Source organism: Phaeoacremonium minimum, assembly GCF_000392275.1.
Source record: "Phaeoacremonium minimum UCRPA7 unplaced genomic scaffold PA7_03_scaffold_314, whole genome shotgun sequence".
Taxonomy (NCBI): Eukaryota; Fungi; Ascomycota; class Sordariomycetes; order Togniniales; family Togniniaceae; genus Phaeoacremonium; species Phaeoacremonium minimum.
Genome location: NW_006921218.1, coordinates 51,374 through 70,803, shown reverse-complemented (window position 1 = coordinate 70,803; position 19,430 = coordinate 51,374). Strand labels below are relative to the sequence as shown.

At 53.4% G+C, this 19,430-nt stretch overlaps 2 protein-coding genes across 2 annotated transcripts; both read right to left on the bottom strand.

The window, feature by feature from the left end:
* Positions 1 to 2,364: 2,364 nt before the first annotated feature.
* On the bottom strand, positions 2,365 to 8,389 carry UCRPA7_4043 (putative agc protein kinase protein; the record flags this gene model as incomplete). The annotated part of the gene is made up of 5 exons (XM_007916598.1): positions 2,365 to 3,764; positions 4,236 to 5,074; positions 5,630 to 6,139; positions 6,776 to 7,845; positions 7,910 to 8,389. 5 exons carry the CDS (start codon positions 8,387 to 8,389, stop codon positions 2,365 to 2,367), a joined length of 4,299 nt encoding a protein of 1,432 aa, XP_007914789.1.
* Positions 8,390 to 14,989: 6,600 nt separating this feature from the next.
* On the bottom strand, positions 14,990 to 16,106 carry UCRPA7_4042 (putative 1-acyl-sn-glycerol-3-phosphate acyltransferase protein; the record flags this gene model as incomplete). Its single annotated transcript, XM_007916588.1, has 2 exons — positions 14,990 to 15,420; positions 15,710 to 16,106. The coding sequence occupies 2 exons, from the start codon at positions 16,104 to 16,106 to the stop codon at positions 14,990 to 14,992; spliced, it is 828 nt and encodes a 275-aa protein (XP_007914779.1).
* Positions 16,107 to 19,430: the final 3,324 nt, after the last annotated feature.

Sequence of the window (19,430 nt, the reverse complement as noted above, 5' to 3'; positions counted from 1 at the left end):
GGGGGGGGGGGGGGGGGGGGGGGGGGGGGGGACCTCTTCAGCTTCTCTCTGACGTGCCCTGGCTGTCCTGGCTGTCCTGGTGGTTGTTGTTGCACAGGCGACGTTGACGTCAGGGAAGACCGGGGAGGGGGATTGGGGCTTGCCGAATCACATGTGCCTGTTGTGTCGTAATGCGGCTTTTGCCAACGCGGGGGACATAAAGCTTGACCGTCCGGCCCGCGTCTTGTCCTTTTCTTGAGTCCCAATTTCTCTCTAAACTCTCATGAGAAAGTGCTCGCGTGCCTCATGTCCTCTTTGGGAGGCAGAACTGAAGAGTGGCAGCAAGGCAAAGAGGGGGACGAGGCGTTGTGAGTGCTGGGATGGCTTGATGGCTGCATCTTGCTTTGCAAATCTGATATGCACGTCGCTTGGCGGCCCCAACCTGCAGCTGCGCCACACGCACCAATCAGATGCTCAGGATCCCCCACGTGTGTCCAACGACTGGACCCTGACAGAACTTGGAGAGAGAAATCTTGGAGACACTTCAGAACGCTAAAACCAAAGACTCCACTAAAGTTAGTGCGAAAGTGGATGGGCATGGATGGCCTCATGCTGGCTGTCCATCGACTCCATCCATCGGAGTATCAGCATCAGCATCAGCATCAGCTCCCTACCTGAGCCTACCCTCGCTCCGCTCCCTCCGTATTCTTTTACCGACTCTTCTACATGATTACGGACGCTGACATCACATCCCTCGCCGGTTATCCGGTACAGTTCAGAGTTCAGACTCTGTCAGCCACAGTCGTCGTTTCAGATGTAAAGAGGCATCATCTCTCTACGAGAAAGCATCTTCAATCTGAGAACATGCCTCTATCCCGTCCTGTAATTGAACATCGCCTTGGCATCAGTGATGTAGGTGGTTGCTGTCTATGTAATTATGATAGGGAGACAGTTCGAAGTGTAGGTACCGGTACTCTCACGTTGGTAATTCTCCATGTACGGCAACCCTGCTGGATGCGCAGTCTGGTCATCACCAAGGCGGAGACCACTGCTACCTTTCTCCGCCTTTCAATGTGGATGTGAATGCGCCGGAGCTTTTCTACGCAAGTGACGATGGCCGATTCTTGCCTCTCCCGAACACCGACCGCCTGTGGGAAACGGCCCGTCCGCTTTTTTCTACTGCTGAAAGCGGCAAGACATAACGTGCTGTCAGGCCATTGGCCTGGCAGTCCAGCGGAGGTTGCGGCGCCCACACGACGTCGCAGAACCAGACATTGGCTCACGGGAATGCCTAAGTACTGCATAGTATTGCCTCGGGTCAACTTGCGGGTGGCTGTACACTTGTTACGAGTGCCTCTTTCGCCCACCTAAAAACTCAACGCGGCTGTCGTCGGCGATTTGATTTGACTACCACCAGTAGAAACGGATGTGAGTACGGCCCAGATAGAATGCCTTCTCTTCGCCACAAACCTGGCATTGCATGCGTTTCACGACAGCAAACGAGTATCTTCTCGTCGTGCCGATTGGTTCTCCAAACAAATTCACTTAAGCACATGATTTCAGTATCTTGCAAGTGCCGGATCAGTAGCGTCAATCAAATGAAGTGAACGACATTTCACAGGAAATAATTATGACAAGTTTTAACCAATCCAATTTCATTGCCGTTATATTTTTTTTTGGTGTTCTCACTCTTTGCCATCCATTCTCTGAATGCATACAGGTACATACGTACAGGACCGCTTCCATTCTCTCTCTCTTTTCTCCCTGAGCCAATTAACAAGGGCGTCACTATCAAGCATATATCCGGAATCGAAGGGGGTGTGTGTTGTGAATAAGGGAAGAAAGAAAGGACCGTAGGAGTGGCACTGGGCGCTTCTGCCTCTTTGCTCAACCGTGGTAATCAACCATGTGTGACAAGAAAAAAGAAAAAATGTTGACGTTGTAGTAGTCGTAGCAGTAGTAGTCTTTTTGCGCCTCTCAGGGGGCCAGACGTCGAAACACCCCAGTCTCCTTAGATGCAAGCAAACAAATAGGCCCTCCCCTGTTTTCATTGCTCCTAGCTGCCACCTCGATCCGGGCCAAATGCTGGGCGATGTGATTGATGCCTCAACTCTCCATTGCCCATGTAACGCCGTTGCTCACATTGCAGATAACCCTTGCCCTGACAGTCACAGACAGAGAAGAAGACAACCAGACCAGAAAGGAAAAAATATATGCAGTCTGTATCAGACTATGTTCCACTAAACGCCGCGCTTGAGCCGTGATGAAATGACAACAAAAGTGTAAGGAAATGTGTTCATGGTTCTGTGGATGGCCAGCTCAACTGAGCCATTGATAGGTATGTGTCCACCTTTAGGTTGGGGACAGGTTATTTGTCGTCTTGGTTCAGATCATTCTAGACATAGAATATTCGGGAGGGACTACTGTCTTGTCAGGCGGTCGAGGGGTGGGCTGCTCGTCGTCATTCTCTTCGACACCCAACTGCTTGCTCCCTGATGTGGTTGGTGGCCGCGGTGTCTCATCAACACCAACAATTGTCTCTGCGCTCTCCTCAGGGTTCGGCGGTGTATGAATGACGGTGGTGTCGCCATCATCCGCTTCGTCTAGGCTTTGTATGATTGGAGCAGGGCTCAGAGCTAGACCACCTGCGTGCAGATCGGCAGGTGCCAGAACATCTGGGGTACTCGAGGGAAACTGCATCTCTACCTCTCTGTTGGGCGTTGTGACAACTCGAGTCCCATGTTCTGTGCTCGTGGCTTCGGATGCCGCGACGTTCACGCTGTCGTGGCTATTTGCTCGCATCATTTCGATTCCAAGCTTGGAAGAGGGAAGAACCGATTTGCTGCGGAAATGCTGCTTCGCATGGTTGAGATTGTGCGAAGTATTGCCCGCGCCAGGAACAGTGCTGGCACGTTCGGCACCACCACTAAGACCCAGTTCCTCATCCTCATCGTCTGCAGAGTCTATGCTGCCCTCTATTCTCTTCTTTTCAATGGCTTCACGTTTGGCTCTGAGTTTCTCTAGTGAGCGTCGTGGGATGGGGACAGGTGTCGGCCCGACCATTTTGCCAGGATTGAAGTCAATCTGTCCTGGAGCGCTCTGTTGAGTAATGAGCTGGGGAAGAGGTTTGCCTGGGTCGCTGGAGCTTAAGAGAATCTCGTCTTGGGGGATACCAATGCCCAAACCGCCGTTGTCATCCCAATCACCGGTAGCCTTACGACTTATGACAACAGGAATGTCATCAGTGGAGACGGACTCTGAATCTCCAAAAAGACTTGATGAAATAGAGTCTTCACGACTGGATCCCCGGAACGAGGAGCTTCCAGGCCGATGGGCAAATCCAGAGGAAGCCGCGCTGGTTGGGCTATCCTCAAACCTCATACTCTCCTGCCGCAAACCAGAGGGTATAGGATGAGCGAGCGAGAGTGATACGGAGTTGTGCTGACTTGGCGAAGATGGCTTCCATTGGCAAAGGTTGCCCAGCACTTCCGTCAGCTTGGACGAGCTTATTGGCTTTTCGACGAGAGAGTCAAAGTAGTGAGGTGCTTGAAGCTCCTTCAAGTAAGCGGTAATGGCGACAATAGGCGTGTGCGAGTTGGCATTCTTGGTTTCGCGAATCATTCGGGCCACATCGGCGCCGTTTATCTGAGGTAGCTTGAACTCCATGAAGATGATGTCAAATTTAATGTCACTCATCGAGTATCTGACAGCCTCAGAGCCAGTCGATGCAGATATGGTTCGGCAGCGAAGCTTCTCTAGTAGCTTCTCCATGACCATTCGCGAAACTGGGTGGTCTTCGCAGATCAGCACATCAAGCGGACGGAACATTGGGCCATCAAGAGCAATCTGGGACATTCGCCTTGAACTCTGGCGGCGACGTTGAACCCTAAGCAAGGCCGCATTCGCCTTATCTCCCTCGTTATCTGACGATGACGGCGACATGTCAAAAACTTGACTGCGCCGATTTCGATGATGCACGAGTAGGTCGGGAGCCACTGGGCTGCCCTCTTGGGACCCGACTGTCAAAGATCGGGAGCGGCTCGTGGAGTTGCTTGCCTGGCGAGGCGTCGACACAGCTTTTTGAGGAGAGAGCGGCAGCGGCGATGGTGCACCTCGGCCCTTGACAGGTGAGGCGGCGACCGTTGTGGCCGCCTTCTGCAGGCTAGGCGGGACACGGGGCACGTCGAAGAAATTGCCTGGTTGAAGTGAGCTCCCAGACTGCTGAGACAGACTAGAAGAATTGCTAGAAGCCTTACGTCTTCCTTCAGCACCTTGCCCAGCGACAAATGATACCAGAAGAGGCGAAGATGGCTGTGAGACACGACTGGGCGACGAGTTGGCGTGGCTCAGTCCCGAAGGGGACTGAGGCCGTTGCGAAGCTTTAGCGTTCGAAAGCGTTCTCTGGACAGGCATCGAGAGGACTGGGCTGCCTTCGAGTGTAGGACCTGGCGAAGTGACCTGGTTCATGCCGCCAGGACTAATGGCTGTTGCTTTATTCTGTGTGGCAAGAGCCTCGGCTCGGAGCTTTTGAATAACGTCCTTATTCGCCTTTTCTAACACAGGTAAGTTCTTGAAGGCAAAGTTGCCAAAGTCGTCAGCGACGACTGGCTCGCTAAGCCTTCTGCTCTTCAGATCCCGCACATGGGGAGGAATGTGAAGCGGCATCAAGCCGCGCTTGATCGAGTTGACCTGTGAGCGGACGCGAGACAGGGCATCGTGCGGGCGGTCTGGATAGTCAGACACTGGCACTGAAGGGGGAGAAGCTTGATCTTCCATCTCCTCGGCGAATGATTGGAGAGTAGCTCCACGAGTGTCAAAGTATTCGGTGTCCTCGGGATTCTCGGGCTGCGGCACAAATTGAGCCTCATCTTCCAAAAGCGACTCCCAATTCATCCCCTGGAACCAAGGGTGATTTCGAATCTCTTCACCGCCAGATGAGAACTTCTCATCGCGATTGGAGCCAAAGCGTTGCTGCGGATCCATGCACAGAAGTTTGTTGATCAAATCCTTTGCTTCAGGCGAGACCTCATCTTCGGAATCATCCGGCCAATGGATTCGTCTTGCCAGAATATTCTCGAAGACCTGCTCGGCTTCACTGGCATGGAAAGGCGGAATGCCGTATAAGAATTCGTACATGATACATCCAACAGACCACCAATCACTAGTTTCATCTTGAGGTTCACCCCTAATAGTTTCTGGGGCTAAATAGTCTGGGGTGCCAACGAAGCGACGGTTCGTATCTTCTGGGTCGAAAAGGGCCCAATTAGGGGGTGGCATGTTCGCCTGTGGCGGTGTACCCTTGCTCTGTTCCGTGCTTCCTTGCGTATTTGTGTGATGTAGAGATCCCATATCTGGCGAAGGACTGCCCTCCTCGCTCCCATGTGGGGATTGGATAGCTTGGGCTGGCGGCGGAGGGTCGTTCAAAGAGAAATTCCCAAGCATTTGAGTCAACGCCTCACTGCCTCCACTGTCACTGCGGTGACCGGAAACACGCCGAGTATCCTGATGAACAAGGCCAAGACTGAAGTAGGAAGGCTGGCCAAAGCTCGAGCCCATATCACTGGGCGTCATCTGGGGCGTTGACCCAGGGGAGTGATGGCTGGCATGGAGATCGAGGGAAGTAGACCGTGAAGACCCGATTGAGGCTGACCGGGCAAACGGACCGGTCTTGAGCAGGTCCGGCACAGGCTCGTTGGTGCCACTATTGAGAGCTCGCTTCTGACGTCCGACCAAACCCATTCTTGACAGACCGAAGTCAGTAAGCTTCAAGTGTCCCTTCTGATCGATGAGCAAGTTGTCCGGCTTCAAGTCTCGATGGACAATACCGCGGCTATGGAGATGTTCCACACCGAGAATGACTTCACCGAGATATTTCTTGACCCAATCTTCCGGAAGCCCACCGAGAACTTTGATTAACGATGCACAGTCACCACCGTTGAGATACTCCATAACCAGATACAGGTAGTCTTTGCTGGAGAAAGTCCAGTACAGTTTGGCGACGAAGTCGCTCTCTCCTTGCCACATCATGATAGCTCGTTCTGCTTTGACATTGGTAACCTGATTCTTTGCCACCATGTCCGCTTTCTTCAAGACTTTAATAGCGAAATACTCTCCCGTAGATTTCTTTTTCGACAGATATACGCTGCCGAAAGCTCCCTTGCTGATTGGTTTGATAACTTCAAAGTCCTTAATCGAAGGAGGCACCGCACGAGCCAGTGGCTGTGCAGTGACAGCGTTTAGCCGAGGTGAGGTCGGACCATGTCTCAGGCCATAATCTCCAGTTGACAGCGAGATGGCTGCTGAAGACTGCCTTCTATGGTGATGATGGTGTTGGTGGTGATGGTGCACGGCGGCAGGGGAGCCAAACTCGCTGTTCGGGAGCATTGGCGATGCTTCGGGCGAGACCACAGCTTCTTGACTGGCTGGAAAAGGAAGGCCTCGAGGTTTCTGGATGCGTAGAGGTGACGAGGGTTGAGCCGTCCTGGACGGGGACTCTTGACGCCGAGGAGACACGGCACCCGGTAGAATTAGACTCTTTCTGTGATGAGAACGAGAGCTGGCTTGGCGGCGAAGATCTCCAAATTCTGAAATTGGCGAATCCGTCCTTGGTGGCGGACGAGATGTGACGGATGAGGATCTTAGACTTCCGTCGCTGTCTCCCGCATCACTCTCGAATAGAAGAGATTCCCGGCGAGACTCTCGCGCGCTTTGTCCTGTAGTGCTAAGGACGCTGCTCATAGCACCAGCGTGAGATCTTGGGGTTGGGCATTCCTTCGGGCTACTTGACTGTGTAGACCCGATTGCGGCAGAGAGGCGACGCTTATCTGGATCGTCACTGATGTTTGCCTTCTCCAACGCCATTGCCAGAGACGACGGTGTGTCAAAAGACCCGGTGAAGAAAGGCTGTTCTTGAGCCGGAGTGGCTTCTTCCTCGTCTTCGACATCGTCGCTTTCCGACCCAGTTGAATCACTCAATTGTCCCGCTGCGATCCGAGCTGCCTTTCGCATAGCAGCATCGATGCAGTCCTGAACTCGGATGGCGAACTCGACTCGGATTCTCTCGGCGTACTCGATGACTTTCCGATGACGGGAAACAGCATCGACTTTGGCTTTGGCAACTCGCTCAGTATCGGCGCATAGAACAGCAAGTCCCTGCTCCTGTTCCAGCGTATTCGTGCTAGGTGACTGCCACTGCATTACCTGCGAAATGCGAGATTCTGATTGCGGTGACTGGGTGCGGAACTCGCCGGGGTTCTGAGACGACGATTCCTTGATAGCCGGGGTACTGATCTCGATGGCTGTGTCGCAAAGATCCAAGAGCAACTCGACGATTCTAGCCTGTGGTCTTCGAACCGCAAATGACCGAGCCCTCGAGTGTCCTAGTCCTCCTGACCTGTCGCCAGACCTGCCACTAGTCGGAAGGGGCGAACCAGTGCCGGGGGAAGATGCGGTCGAAGTTGGACCGATTGGCATGCCTTTGTACTCAGCCACAGGAAGAATAGGCTGGTCGCCCGATATTGATCTGCTCTTTCGAGCCTCGAGAGCATCGAGGACCTTGACAATCGCGTGGCGATGTTCTGTTAGGTTTTCTTGTGCCATCTGGACCTCCATTTCTGCTTGATGTTCCTGCAGACAGAGGTCGGTATGCTTCTCAAACCACCATGGCGGTATCTGACGCTCGCAGATGCGACAGAGGACAGGAAGCGGAGGGGCATGATTTGCGGGATCATCAACTCCTGATTCAGCGAGCTGCGTAAGGTAGCTGGCGAGTACTTCCGCACCAGATCCGAGGGAGTCGACAATTTCGGAATTCAAGTCGATTTGGACCTCTCGGGGAGCCACCCAGGGCCGAATCATCCACATTGTCTTCAAGCAATCAGTTAGCATGTCTACGCGTCAATGTTACAATATCCTAGAAGTTTTTACTTACGTGACTTTCTCCGCCGGAAGCACCATCGTAGACCATGATTCCCTGCGCCTCCAGGTCTACGACTTGAGATTCTATCTCGGCTTCCGGCTCTTTGATGGTTTCAAAATTCAGGAGCTTTGAAAGAGGGCCTAGCTTGACAGAGAAGCGGATAAACTGGCTCCTGGAGTCATCTTTCTGCATCGACTCAACCACATCCGTAAAAATAGTGGTTGGCTCGCTGACGACTATGTCGGCGATGGCGGTGCCCTGGACGGTGTCTGAAGGTGTGCCCAGGACGTCCACCCAGGACGGGCTGACCCATCGGATGGTTCCGTCGAGGTTGAGGTCGACAATGACGTTCAGAGTTTGTTCTGCGGCTTCTCGAAGCTCTTCGCGTTCCTCCCGTATGTCCTCGCTGAGCGACCGCTCCATCACGCCGGCTGTCTGGGCACGCAGCGAGAGGACGGCCGGCGGGGCCAGCCTATTGGGGTCTTGATCCATTGTCGGTCGGTGTCAGGCAACAGAGCCAATTGGGACGGTTGCATCGGGGTGTCAGCAAGAAGGGGCCTCCTTCCAATCTCCCAGTTGTGGTGCGGACGATCGACTATGAGCGAGGGTTGGAGCGTTGAGTAGGGGTGCAAACGCGTATGCCGTTGCAGGGCGCGCATGGGCGGGAGGGCAGGTGAGGCGAGTCTCACTGTTGCCCGGCTCGAATTGCAGCTTGGCTGTGGACGGTCGGTCTATCTGTTTGTCTGTTGGGCAGGCGAGGTGAGCGAAGCTTCGGTATGGGCTATGGCAGCGAGGCCAGGCCAGGGCCAGGAATTATCTGGCGAGACTGCCAGGGCTACGCAAAGAAGCTCGCGATGTTGAGAGACATAGCGGTACTTGGCGTCGATGTCTCTGTGTTGGCGGAGGGCTGTGGAAAGAGCGCAGCGTCCGCCGTCACGCTCACAATCGCAGTGCCTGAGATTGAGGTTGAGGTGGAGATTGAGACTGTCGTGGACGTTTGTGTTTTCGTGGATTAGGGAGGGCAGGAAACGGAGGGCCGTTCGACACGCCTCGGAGGAAGAGGAACGAACGAACGAACGAACAATTCGAGGGGGGCAGCAGACGAAGCCGCTTGTGGCTGCTGCCGCTCCACTTTGCGTGGCTGCTCCAGGTGGACGGTCCGACAAAGCTGGCACGGCACTGGCACTGGCGTGCTGACGTCCGTCCGATAAGAGGAAGGCAGAGCTTTAATTAACAATCCAGACGAGAGAGACGACAGACGAGAGACAAGAGACAAGGTGAGGTCGTCGTGATCAACTCCTCCTACCAGGCGGTAAAAACAAGACAAGGAGCTGTGGTGTAGACAGGCCTGTTTTTCTTTTCTGGTCGCAGTGCCCTCTGAAGCACGGGGAAAGTTTATTGTGGAGACGGCCGGACGGTGCCTGTGTATTTGGAGGGAGGGGGGAGGGTGGAGGGGGGCTTTACTGGCTCACTGGCTGGTGTTGCTGGTGTTGCTGGTGTGTTGGAGGCGACTTCAGGACTGGAGCCGGCCCTGGGAACGGGACTTGACAGGGCTACAGAGTCCAGACACGCTACAACTTGGAAAAGAGCCGGGGTCGACTAGGAATGGCCCCATCGAAACGCAGCGGTTTTCTTGCAAGAGGGATGGGGCCGTGGAGGGAAAGTGGATGGATGCTCCAGCACCAAACCAAACAACGCACTACGTAGGTACCGGTAGTACAGAGTACTGGCATCACTGCGTAGCTGTACCTTTATCGATACTCTACCTTGGAATTACTTGGCGGATGGGTGAAGAAGAGGAGAAGAGGAGGAGGAGAGGAGAAGAGGGATGGATGATTGAACGAATGGGAGGGAGGGCGGAGACGATGCCGCGGGCGAGTCTCCCACAGTACAGTATAGTATAGTACAGTACAGTAGTCGTCACCAGGCTAAGGTAAGATGTAAGGCAATGCACCGCATACCATGCGGGTGGCTTCAAGGTTTCTATATCCATCCATCCATGCATCCATCCATGCATTCATCCACCCATTGCATTACAAACACAGACAAGCAGATGAGGAGGGTGGCAGGCAGTGAGTGCTCTAAGGTTTTACTTATTAGTTATTGTGTTGATAATTACGTTGATAAGGGCATCTGGTTTGCGGTATGAGTTCTGAAGGCTCGTGAAAGTGAAGAGAGAAAGCGACGGCAATCAACTCTCTCAACCGCGTTTCTAGAGAGAGCACCCTCCTCGAAAGCCCACACTAAACGAATAGACTCGCAGAATTCAACAGCTACATTAGATAGACACTTAACTAGGTAGCACTATTTTCATCTCTGACAAATAAGAACCAAAGCTGGTGTACATCGAGACTCCCTGGTATGCTCACTCACACTCACTCTCACTCTCACTCTCCCTCAGACAGCCATTGCCTGTGAACGGAAGAACCCTGGATCCATCCAGGCCGTCGGAGAAGAGAGAGTTGTGTGTGCGTGTGTGTTCGCGTGTCGTTCATTTGGAGCCGACTGATCGATGGGACGAGTGAACTTACCTAGGTAGTAATTAGTGAAGGGGTGAAGGGGTGATGGTGATGGGTTATGTATGGGTGGGGCATCTTGGAGCGGGGGAATCCTCTCTCTTCGCCAATCACAACCACCTCATCTAGGATGGACCTGGTATATAATACCTTTGCTTACGGAGTCTATTGTGAGTCAGACGATGTATTATTTACCTACCCTGGACTGTTTACTCAAGTACTCAGCTGTTACTGGCAGACTGGACTGAACTCAGGTGGACTGGACTTCTGGTCCGGCTCGACTTGCTTGCAAGATCCCAACCCTGGAAACACCCTCTCCTCCTCGCCTACCTAACCCCCATGACCTCTCAGCGTCAGCACTGCAGCTTGGTGGCCTCCATTAGTCATTGCTTTTTTCTGTTCTTGTTATTTCTGTTGCTGAACTGCATATTATCTGTTTCCAGAATAGATCTATAAAGCGGCAGATCCGGGAAGGGAAGAAGCAATAATAGCCAGAGAAAAGCTGGATCGCCGTCTACTTCAACGTACGTGCCATTAGTAGCCTCTCGGGAAAAGATCGCGACTATCTGCATTGGATACCCTCGATCCAGTGTTGATCCTGCCTCCATGTACCAGACAGCTTGCCTTGCTCGACTCAATATAGTCATGTCTCGCTTATATCCAGTCACTTTTGCCGTGTCAATACTTTCCACCATGCCCGCATTAGAGTTGTGGGAATGAGTAGCTAGCTGTTACAGATCTACACTTCTGAAGAGATCGATTAGCTGATCTACACCTGAACGTGACCTCGCGCCGTCTCCAGCCTAACGCATTTTGTTTCTCTCCTGTCGATGATCTCCCGTTTTCCATTCTTTCCCCTCCATACCAGTCCAGCCCCCGTGTGCCCCATGCCATTGCCATGCCGTTGCTGCAACTCTGTCTCTGAACTTCACTTGACTTCATCCAGTCCCGTCCTCTTTACAATCACTACTGTACGAGTAATAAACCCCTCAACCACCCGCAACAAAGCGCATGTCTCACTAGACCTTGACGGGAGGCATCACGTGGACGTGATCTGGCGTTGTTGGCGTTGAGGTGGAAACCCCGTGCGGCGTTCCATACATTGGTCAAGCCACTTGTTGGCTGATTGCGAGTCAAAAGCACCAGACGTGCATGAGCTCGTAACACAAGATGCTACCTCCCTACCTGAGGCCGAGCTGGCCTTACTTGGCCTTGTCGCAGTACACGGTTGATGTCCCCAGACATGCAGCACCCGCGCGCGGACTTGGAGTGAGACGAATGGGAGATAACCTCCTCTGATTGCAAAGCCATTGCGGGTGGGTTTTATCCTTTTTGCTCGGCGCCGCCTCCGGAGCTGGGCCCTTCGCCCGTGTCTGCATGTCTTGTCTTGATCTTTGATCTGGTCCTGTCTTGTCTCTTTCGAAGAACAGGTGCGATGCCGTCGACAATCTCGATGAAGACGCAATGCCTAAGATAAGGTGGAGGGTCGGTCGAGGATAGGTAGGGAGGTTGAGGTAGGTTAGGTAAGCGCATGTCAGGGAGGTGACCTCACCACCACCACCACCTTTTCACCACTTTCCACCATCTCGATGCGTTGTCTTAGCATCGCAGACGGTGAGGTCGGCAGCAGACTCCCGCAGGAGCTTCATCAGCACCAGCACCAGCACCAGCGTCAGCGTGCATGCTGCCAGTGAGATGTCTACCCTGTCTGTCAGCACAGTACTAAGGGCACTGCTGCTGCTACCGCGACTCATTGCCTGCCACTACTACAACTATACAAGGTGATATCTGACCCCTCACTCACCCTCCTTCAGCAGGCGACTCAGCCCGTGAAGGCCTACGCCCGGCAGACTCCAATTCGCTCCAACTCCCCATCCTGCAGCATCCTGCATCGGGATGCGAGGGAGGCCCAGTCAATCCGGTGCCAATTGGTAAGTAGCTCGCCCGGGACTTCTGCACCTAGCTTCCTAAATGCAGACGCTTGGAAAACGGGGATCTCGTGCCAATGCGCTCGGAGCAGTAGTTCAGCATGGCGTCGTGTCGTCTTATGACGGCGATGGTGGGGTGGCCGTTGCCCTTTCGGTCTCGGTTCCATCAACGGTACCGGTATTCTCTCTTCACTTTTCCCAAGTCGCTTGTTTACATTGCATGCATCCTCCGCCCAAGTTGCCACCTGGAGTCCCTTGACCGCTCGAAAGGGTACGGTTTACATTGCATGGCCCAAGCCGTTTTGAATCTGTGTAGGGTTGCATCCACCTCCTTGGTAGCTCTGAGTAGGTTGGATGGCATATCCAAGTTTCTGACTTCGAATGCGGTGGCTTGGAGTGGATGGGCATTGGCGGCCGATGTCTCCGACTGACTCGACTCGCCCGGATCCCACAGAGCAGCCCTAGACGTGCCCGACTCACCGGCTCATCAAGACCCCTTACCCCCATTAGATGAAAGCATATTGCTCGTGCATACGCTCAGCAACCTGCATACGAGTCTCTCAGATGACGACCCAACCCGTCGCTGCACGATGATTTCGGATGTGCCTCACCTGGCGGCGACTCCCGACAGATTGAGACGAGGAAGGATCTGCCCTTTCACGAGGCAAAGAATACGACCACGGCATGAACAGATTCAAGGGCGACGAGCAGAGCATCTGCAGTGGAGTTCACAACCGAGTGCAACAGCACACTGCCGGTTCAGCTGGGTGACCGGGTGTTCCGCACAGCGTCCGCCCAGTCCCAGGGACAGCTTCCACGAGACGTCCCGCATGATGCGGTTTGCTCAACGATCCATTGGGTGCGCCGTCCAATGACAGGCAGTCATCACGTCCATTGAAGCACGGCGCTGCTAACTAATGCTTGCGACGTGCATTTCTTACCCCGTGAAGACCTGCCGCTCCTCGCAGATCAGCAGCCAATAGGCCAGAGGCTCTCATCCCAGCTCTGCCGTCAAGTCCAGCGGCATCCATGCCGTGATAGGCGATAGATGCCGTTGTGAATCCGTCCCATTTCCATGGCTGTGGTGGCCATCACGCAAGGGGGATCACCAATGTATTGCCTCTGTCGCGTATTTCCAACGAGGTCATCGGCGTGGCAAGCAAGCAAGGACAGGGCAATTATTCCGGCACACCGATCGAACATCCGCGGAAATTTTCCATGAAGGATCAATCTTCATTTCTGTTTACTTTATCACTGGCAATAGCAGTCCCGCCATAGCAGCAACATACCAGAGCGGTGAGGATGACCGTCCCACCGACTCATAACTGCACGGCTGTCAACTCGAATGGTGATGGCCTCACTATCATACCATTGACATCTTGCCAACTCACTCTCAATTCATAGCCGTTTACCCGTCTTCTCCTCACCATAACTCAGGACACCACATCTAATGCCCAGAATAGCCCCTTCCAAGCCACCTACCGATCTCGACTCCAGGCTGATGATGTGCTGCTCTGAAAGCATTACTAGCTCAATGCTGAGTAACACTCCAACATAAAGCCATCTACGGAGTCCGATTTGCGCTATGGATATGTTTCACTTTGATGTTAAACGTGGGGTTACGTCCAACGGTCTCACATCATCCATCATATTTCACTATCTACGCATCACTAGCTCAGATGCAGCTAAAGCCTCTCGCACCCTCCAAGCAATGCATTCCATCACAACACCAGTGTGATTTCTCTCCACACCCTCAATCACTTGGCAGGCACACGTGATGGCCGCCGTCCGGGGAAAGCTCGCAGCCGGGATTGTGGGGAGATTGCCCTACTATTGTGATAGATCGAGATCCAGAGTCCGTGATGGCGATATTTCGCCTGCATTCAAGTGATTTGCGCCGAGCCCCAAGAGGTGGTCCACCACCTGGTCAAGAGACAGATCGTGTTTCCGGAATCATGTACATAGTCTAATTATCGCACCACACAAGCCGAAGTCGGTCGACTGCACCGTGTTTATCCGGCTGAAGTACGACAGGCCGGCTGAACGGTGATACTGGGAAGGATCAGGACTGATGCCACTGCCGAGGAAGCTTCGACGTGCTCGTGTGATACCACCGCTTTATTCCTCGCTGCTGAATTTTGTCCGAGCCGTCATCGTCGACAGCGCAACACAGCATACGCCACTCAGGGTCCTTGCTCCTGACTGCCGAACACGAGCAGAGTCACGTTGGTACGACGCGACGAGAGAACCCCATCCGGAGCCGCAGCTCCTCTCATCAGCCACAGTAGCTACAAATGATCTGCCGATGCGCTGAAGCTGACAGATAGGGCATGCTTGGATGTTGGCGTCAAGACGGCATCTAGAGTGCAGGAGAAATAATCGCGTTTTGGAACGAGCGACATCAGCCGTGTCTTCAGGCAAAAGGGGCTCGACTACCAGACTCACACAACACCTGCAACGGGATCGTCACGTGGGATCATTCAAGCTTGAATATCCACGCTTTAGCAATTACTCAGATAACTGTATGCATTTATGAAATGTCCGATTATGCAACCTGCTATGCTTGATAGGTGATACCCAGGGTAAAATTGTAAATGATGACCACAAAAGTCAACTAAAAACTTGACCGTCATACTATGGCCTCAATATTATTTGACCCCTTTTTCCTTCCCACTCCATTCAACTCGCTTTTGCTCTAGCCACTGCCCCTTCTCCAACCACCGCGCCTCAATCCAGCTCGCCAGCTCGGCATCCTCACGCGGCAACGTATCCATTGCGAAGCGGCGCACGTGGACCTCGAAGCGGTAGCCCTCGACGTCGCTGAGATGAGGCACGCTGAGCGTCGACCAGAACTCCGGAGCGGCGCCGAACTTGTCACCATGCTGGTATACAATCGTCAGATCGTACACTGCCTTGACATGCGGCGCCTGCCGCAGGTGCTGCACGGTCTGGATAAAGCCCCTAGTCCGTGGGTAGAGCAGGTGTTGCGGTTGCGGACGGCCGGTTGAGTCGCACCATGCCACCGACTCTGCGTACTTCTTCGGCGTGAAGCGTGTTCCCTCGGAGAAGGACACAAGCCCTGGAGAGAGTCAGGTTCATGGCGGGTTCCAATCATCGTGCCTCACGTGTTATATAGTGACGTACAAGTGCGCCAGCGCGTCTTGACTATGCCTTCAAAAACTCGGCCTAGTTCCCTCTTGTCTTGTTGCCCTACTCTGGAATAAGCATATATGTGGAAATACGGTTATCTATGGGACTGAAGCGAAGCCGGGAAGCTCTGGCTGCTCATGCTCATTCCAACCTGTGGCCATAGCTTGGAAACCCAGCCGAGTAGATACACGTACAGTTTCTTGTGACCATGGGCATACCCGCCGCGATCATGCCCCATCCCAGCAAAGGGACCTTCTTCAACTGTGCCTTGGCAAAGTAGCGTGTACCGCCGAGCATGCCGGCCTTGATCGCACATGCTTGAATCATGTAGAAGTCCGACCATCCCACATGGTTGCAGAGGACGACTGCCGACTCATCTGGCACTAGAGGATCGCCAGAGATAGTGATGTGTGCTCCGTTGACCGATGTGAAAAACCACTGGATCATAATCCAGCATGAGTAGACGATCGGACATGCAAGATTGTAGGCCAAGCTCGGGTTGAAGGGTTTGATGAGCAGCAGCAGTGAGAGTAAAAGGTCCTGGAAGAACAGCAATATTACCCATGGTGTCACTATGAGGATACCACGGATGTGCGTGAAGATGTTGCCGGCCATTTTGTGGATTTTCCCCCGCGTTCACGGATGCCAACCGGGTCTTAGTCCGGGTCTTGGTTCGGTGCTTGGCCGGAGGTTAGTGACGGGATTGAGCCGAGATTAGCTCAGACGGGTGACACTAAGACGTAGGGGCTCGCGCAAAGGAGTCTCCAAAGCAAACAGTATTTGGCAGGTAAGCATGAGAGGATGAGGCAAAGGCTTGGTTGGGCATCAAGACTTGTCCAGTCGGTTCTCTCAGTCCACAGACCCCCAGCCTCTCGCAATCGGGGTGGTATCCGTTTCAGGCCGGCGGTCAGATTTATGCCGTGTTGTAGGGATAGCGAACGGCTGGCACCTGCGTGGATTGGCAGACCAGATTTGAGAACCTGAAGTGCATGTCACAGAAGCACTTGCTTCTTCAATTCTCCGATTGTTTCTGGATTTGAGAATCGCACCTTTCCGGGTCGGAGGACGTGGAAATGGCTGGAGATCGGCGGCGGCGCGAAGTGTCTGCAATCGGGTTTACACGCGTGGAGAGCACGACTCGTCAGTAATTGCAAAGGGTATACACTCTATTACAAGTGTATGAGATATATCAAATATTAGAAGGCTGAAGAGCCAAAGGATGCAAGAAGAAGCATGGCCAACGTGCTATACCAGAGTCCATGCCGTCATCCATTTCCCTACGTGCGTGCCGATGTGGAGCAGCACAGGCGCCTGGTCCGAGGAAGAGAAGCCGCACCATGTCAATCATGGTTTAGAACCGGTGAAGTGAGCCGATGCGACGAAGGCAAGACACGTCCTCGCTCCCCTCTCCCGGATCTTACGTGATACGGACCGCAGAAGCAGCGTTAGCTTCCGTTCGAAACAATAAACATTACAGGCAACTTTTTGCGCAGATTCTGTCTGTCTATCTGTAGATCGGAAAGAGTTCTGTGCCATTTTTGGCCGTTTCTCAGAATGGTGAAGATGCCGAACCGAATAAAGAGTGCTGACTAGTGGAGGTGAAATGCTTAAATTTAGGCTTGCAGCCAGCTAATCAGCCCTAAAATTACCAGGGGATGTAGGGCAAATTTCCTTCCGGTGGCTTTCCAGGGGTTCATCATTCGATTGAAGAAAAGGCCGCCATTTCGATGGGAACAGTGTAAACGTCTGCTTTTGGCGCCGTACGTGATGATGACTTTTGGTTCCTGTTCATGTTCAATGACTAAGTTAGGGATATCGATATAAGACTACTGAATAACAGAGAGTCGAAAGTCGAAACCTCACGAGCAACGAGATCAGAGTCTTTGTAGCCGGATGTCAAATTTCTCGACGGAGCGATTGAGTGCTTATATTGGGCTGCCGAAAGAGGCATCTCGCAAAGACGGCGTTTGGAGCCACTAACACGATCGTCAGTGTCCACTCTCCTGCGCCCAAGATGACCTTGCGCTGACTAAGGGCAGCTTCTGCTGGGGACTTATAGCTTTGACGATGCCAGGCCCTGGGAGGCGTCTGCAAGGAAACCGACCTATGAGAGATCGAGAAGACGATCTCAATGAAGATGGCTCTCGTGTTGCCTCCTCTCCAGTAGCGGACAGCAAGCACATGTTCAGGCTAGGTGCGTCCCGGTCCCACTCTGCATCTTGCTGGACCCGAAGCTTCAACTGCATGTCTATGTCTTTGAATAGAAGTGATCTCGGGGCGTATCGACGGGCACGTCCAGGGTAGGAAATTGTCTCCGTACGTAAGCAGTGAGCCTTCAAGGAGAGAGAGTGGTCGTGTGGAGTAAGTGTGGGCGTTGATCCATCATGAGAATGTCTACTTTGCACAACGGTTGGGCCATTCTATCCGTCTGATATCTGATGTCTGATGTCTGATGTCTGAGGTCGGCCGTGGCGCCTTCTCCATCAAGCCCTACGAGGAAACAAGCCCCCTGGTCCCAGCATGTTGGCACCAACTCTGCATTAGTCTTTGGCCAGGGAGGTAAGAAGGAAGTGGTTTGTCCAAAGTGAAAGTGCTTAATAACCCAAGACATTCCCTTCTTCCTCTTGCCTCTGTGAATCATCTTCAAGTCCTGGAAGCTCGACACTGGATCCTGTTATCAATTGAGCTCGGTATAGAGCCACTCCCAACTTATCTTAAGCTTAATTGTTAGCTCTGAGTATTTCAATCAGGAGCCGGCTATCCCGAAATAGGCGGCCGGCTACTTTGAGGCACGAACTTGCCCCCAAACTCAAATTGGCGGGAGAGATACATTGCGCGGGGGTTGCTGCTACGAGTCGACAGCTATTCCAAATCCTCGAGGCGGTGCAGAATATAGCTTCATCCGCCTGCCCTCTCTGCCAATTGACTCGGCCACAACGCGTTACGCATAGCAGACAAGAGGTATCAGTGACTAGACGGCTCTGTCTCCGGCAAGAAAAGCCACTGATTCGCCATTTTCACGTCGAGGGGAGACCTCAGACGTCGCTGGGGATAGAAACAGTTTCACAATTCTGCACAGCATCAAACCCGAAATCTCTCGGCACCAGGCCCTCTTTCTCGGGGCTCATATCATATCCCAGGCATTCATTCTCATTCTGTAGGGCTGCCAGCCGATTCACAGCACGGACGGGGTTTCTACGACGCCACCCCCCTGCATTTGCCTCGACTCGACTCGACTCGACTCGACTTACACGCTGCTCAGACTTGAGCTTACCCACCTGAGCTACCTACGTAGCACACCCCGCCAGACCACGCCAGGCCTGGGCGGAGGGTCGTTTCGTAGGCCTCCCCGCCAGGAGCACGCCCTCCACGGAACAAGAACGTGCGACTCCGGTGCTGGGCTGGTGCTGGTGCTGGTAGAAAGATCCCGCCTCCTCCGGCCACACCCAAATTCCACTGTGCATCATCATCATCATCATCATCAGCTCAAGCCGCGCAAGGCGAGAGGGTTCTGGTTCTGCGCATAACACAGACAAAACAGACAGAGACGACGGCAACCCATCGACGAGAACCTGCCGTTGCATCTGCTTCTTCTTGAGCTGCTGCAATTGCAAATTCTATCGTGGGAGTAGCGCCTGGGTCTGTGGTGATCATCTCGAAACTGTCACTCCCCACCACCGCCGGCACGGGCATATGCCAGTGATCGATCTGAAGCATCGCATCACCGTCAACTGCCCGGGATAGAGGGAGAGTCGCCAGATAGAGAGAGGGATCACCTCGTGTCAATTGTGTCAATATCTGCCCATCTTATTGCGTCCTGCTCTTCTTCCATTGCTTCTTTTCCCGCCTTTAGGTATGCTTGTCATCTCATTCACTCATTCGTCCTATACGATGCCTCCGCCCATCCACCCCCATCCGTCGCTCTTCAGATCTGTTACT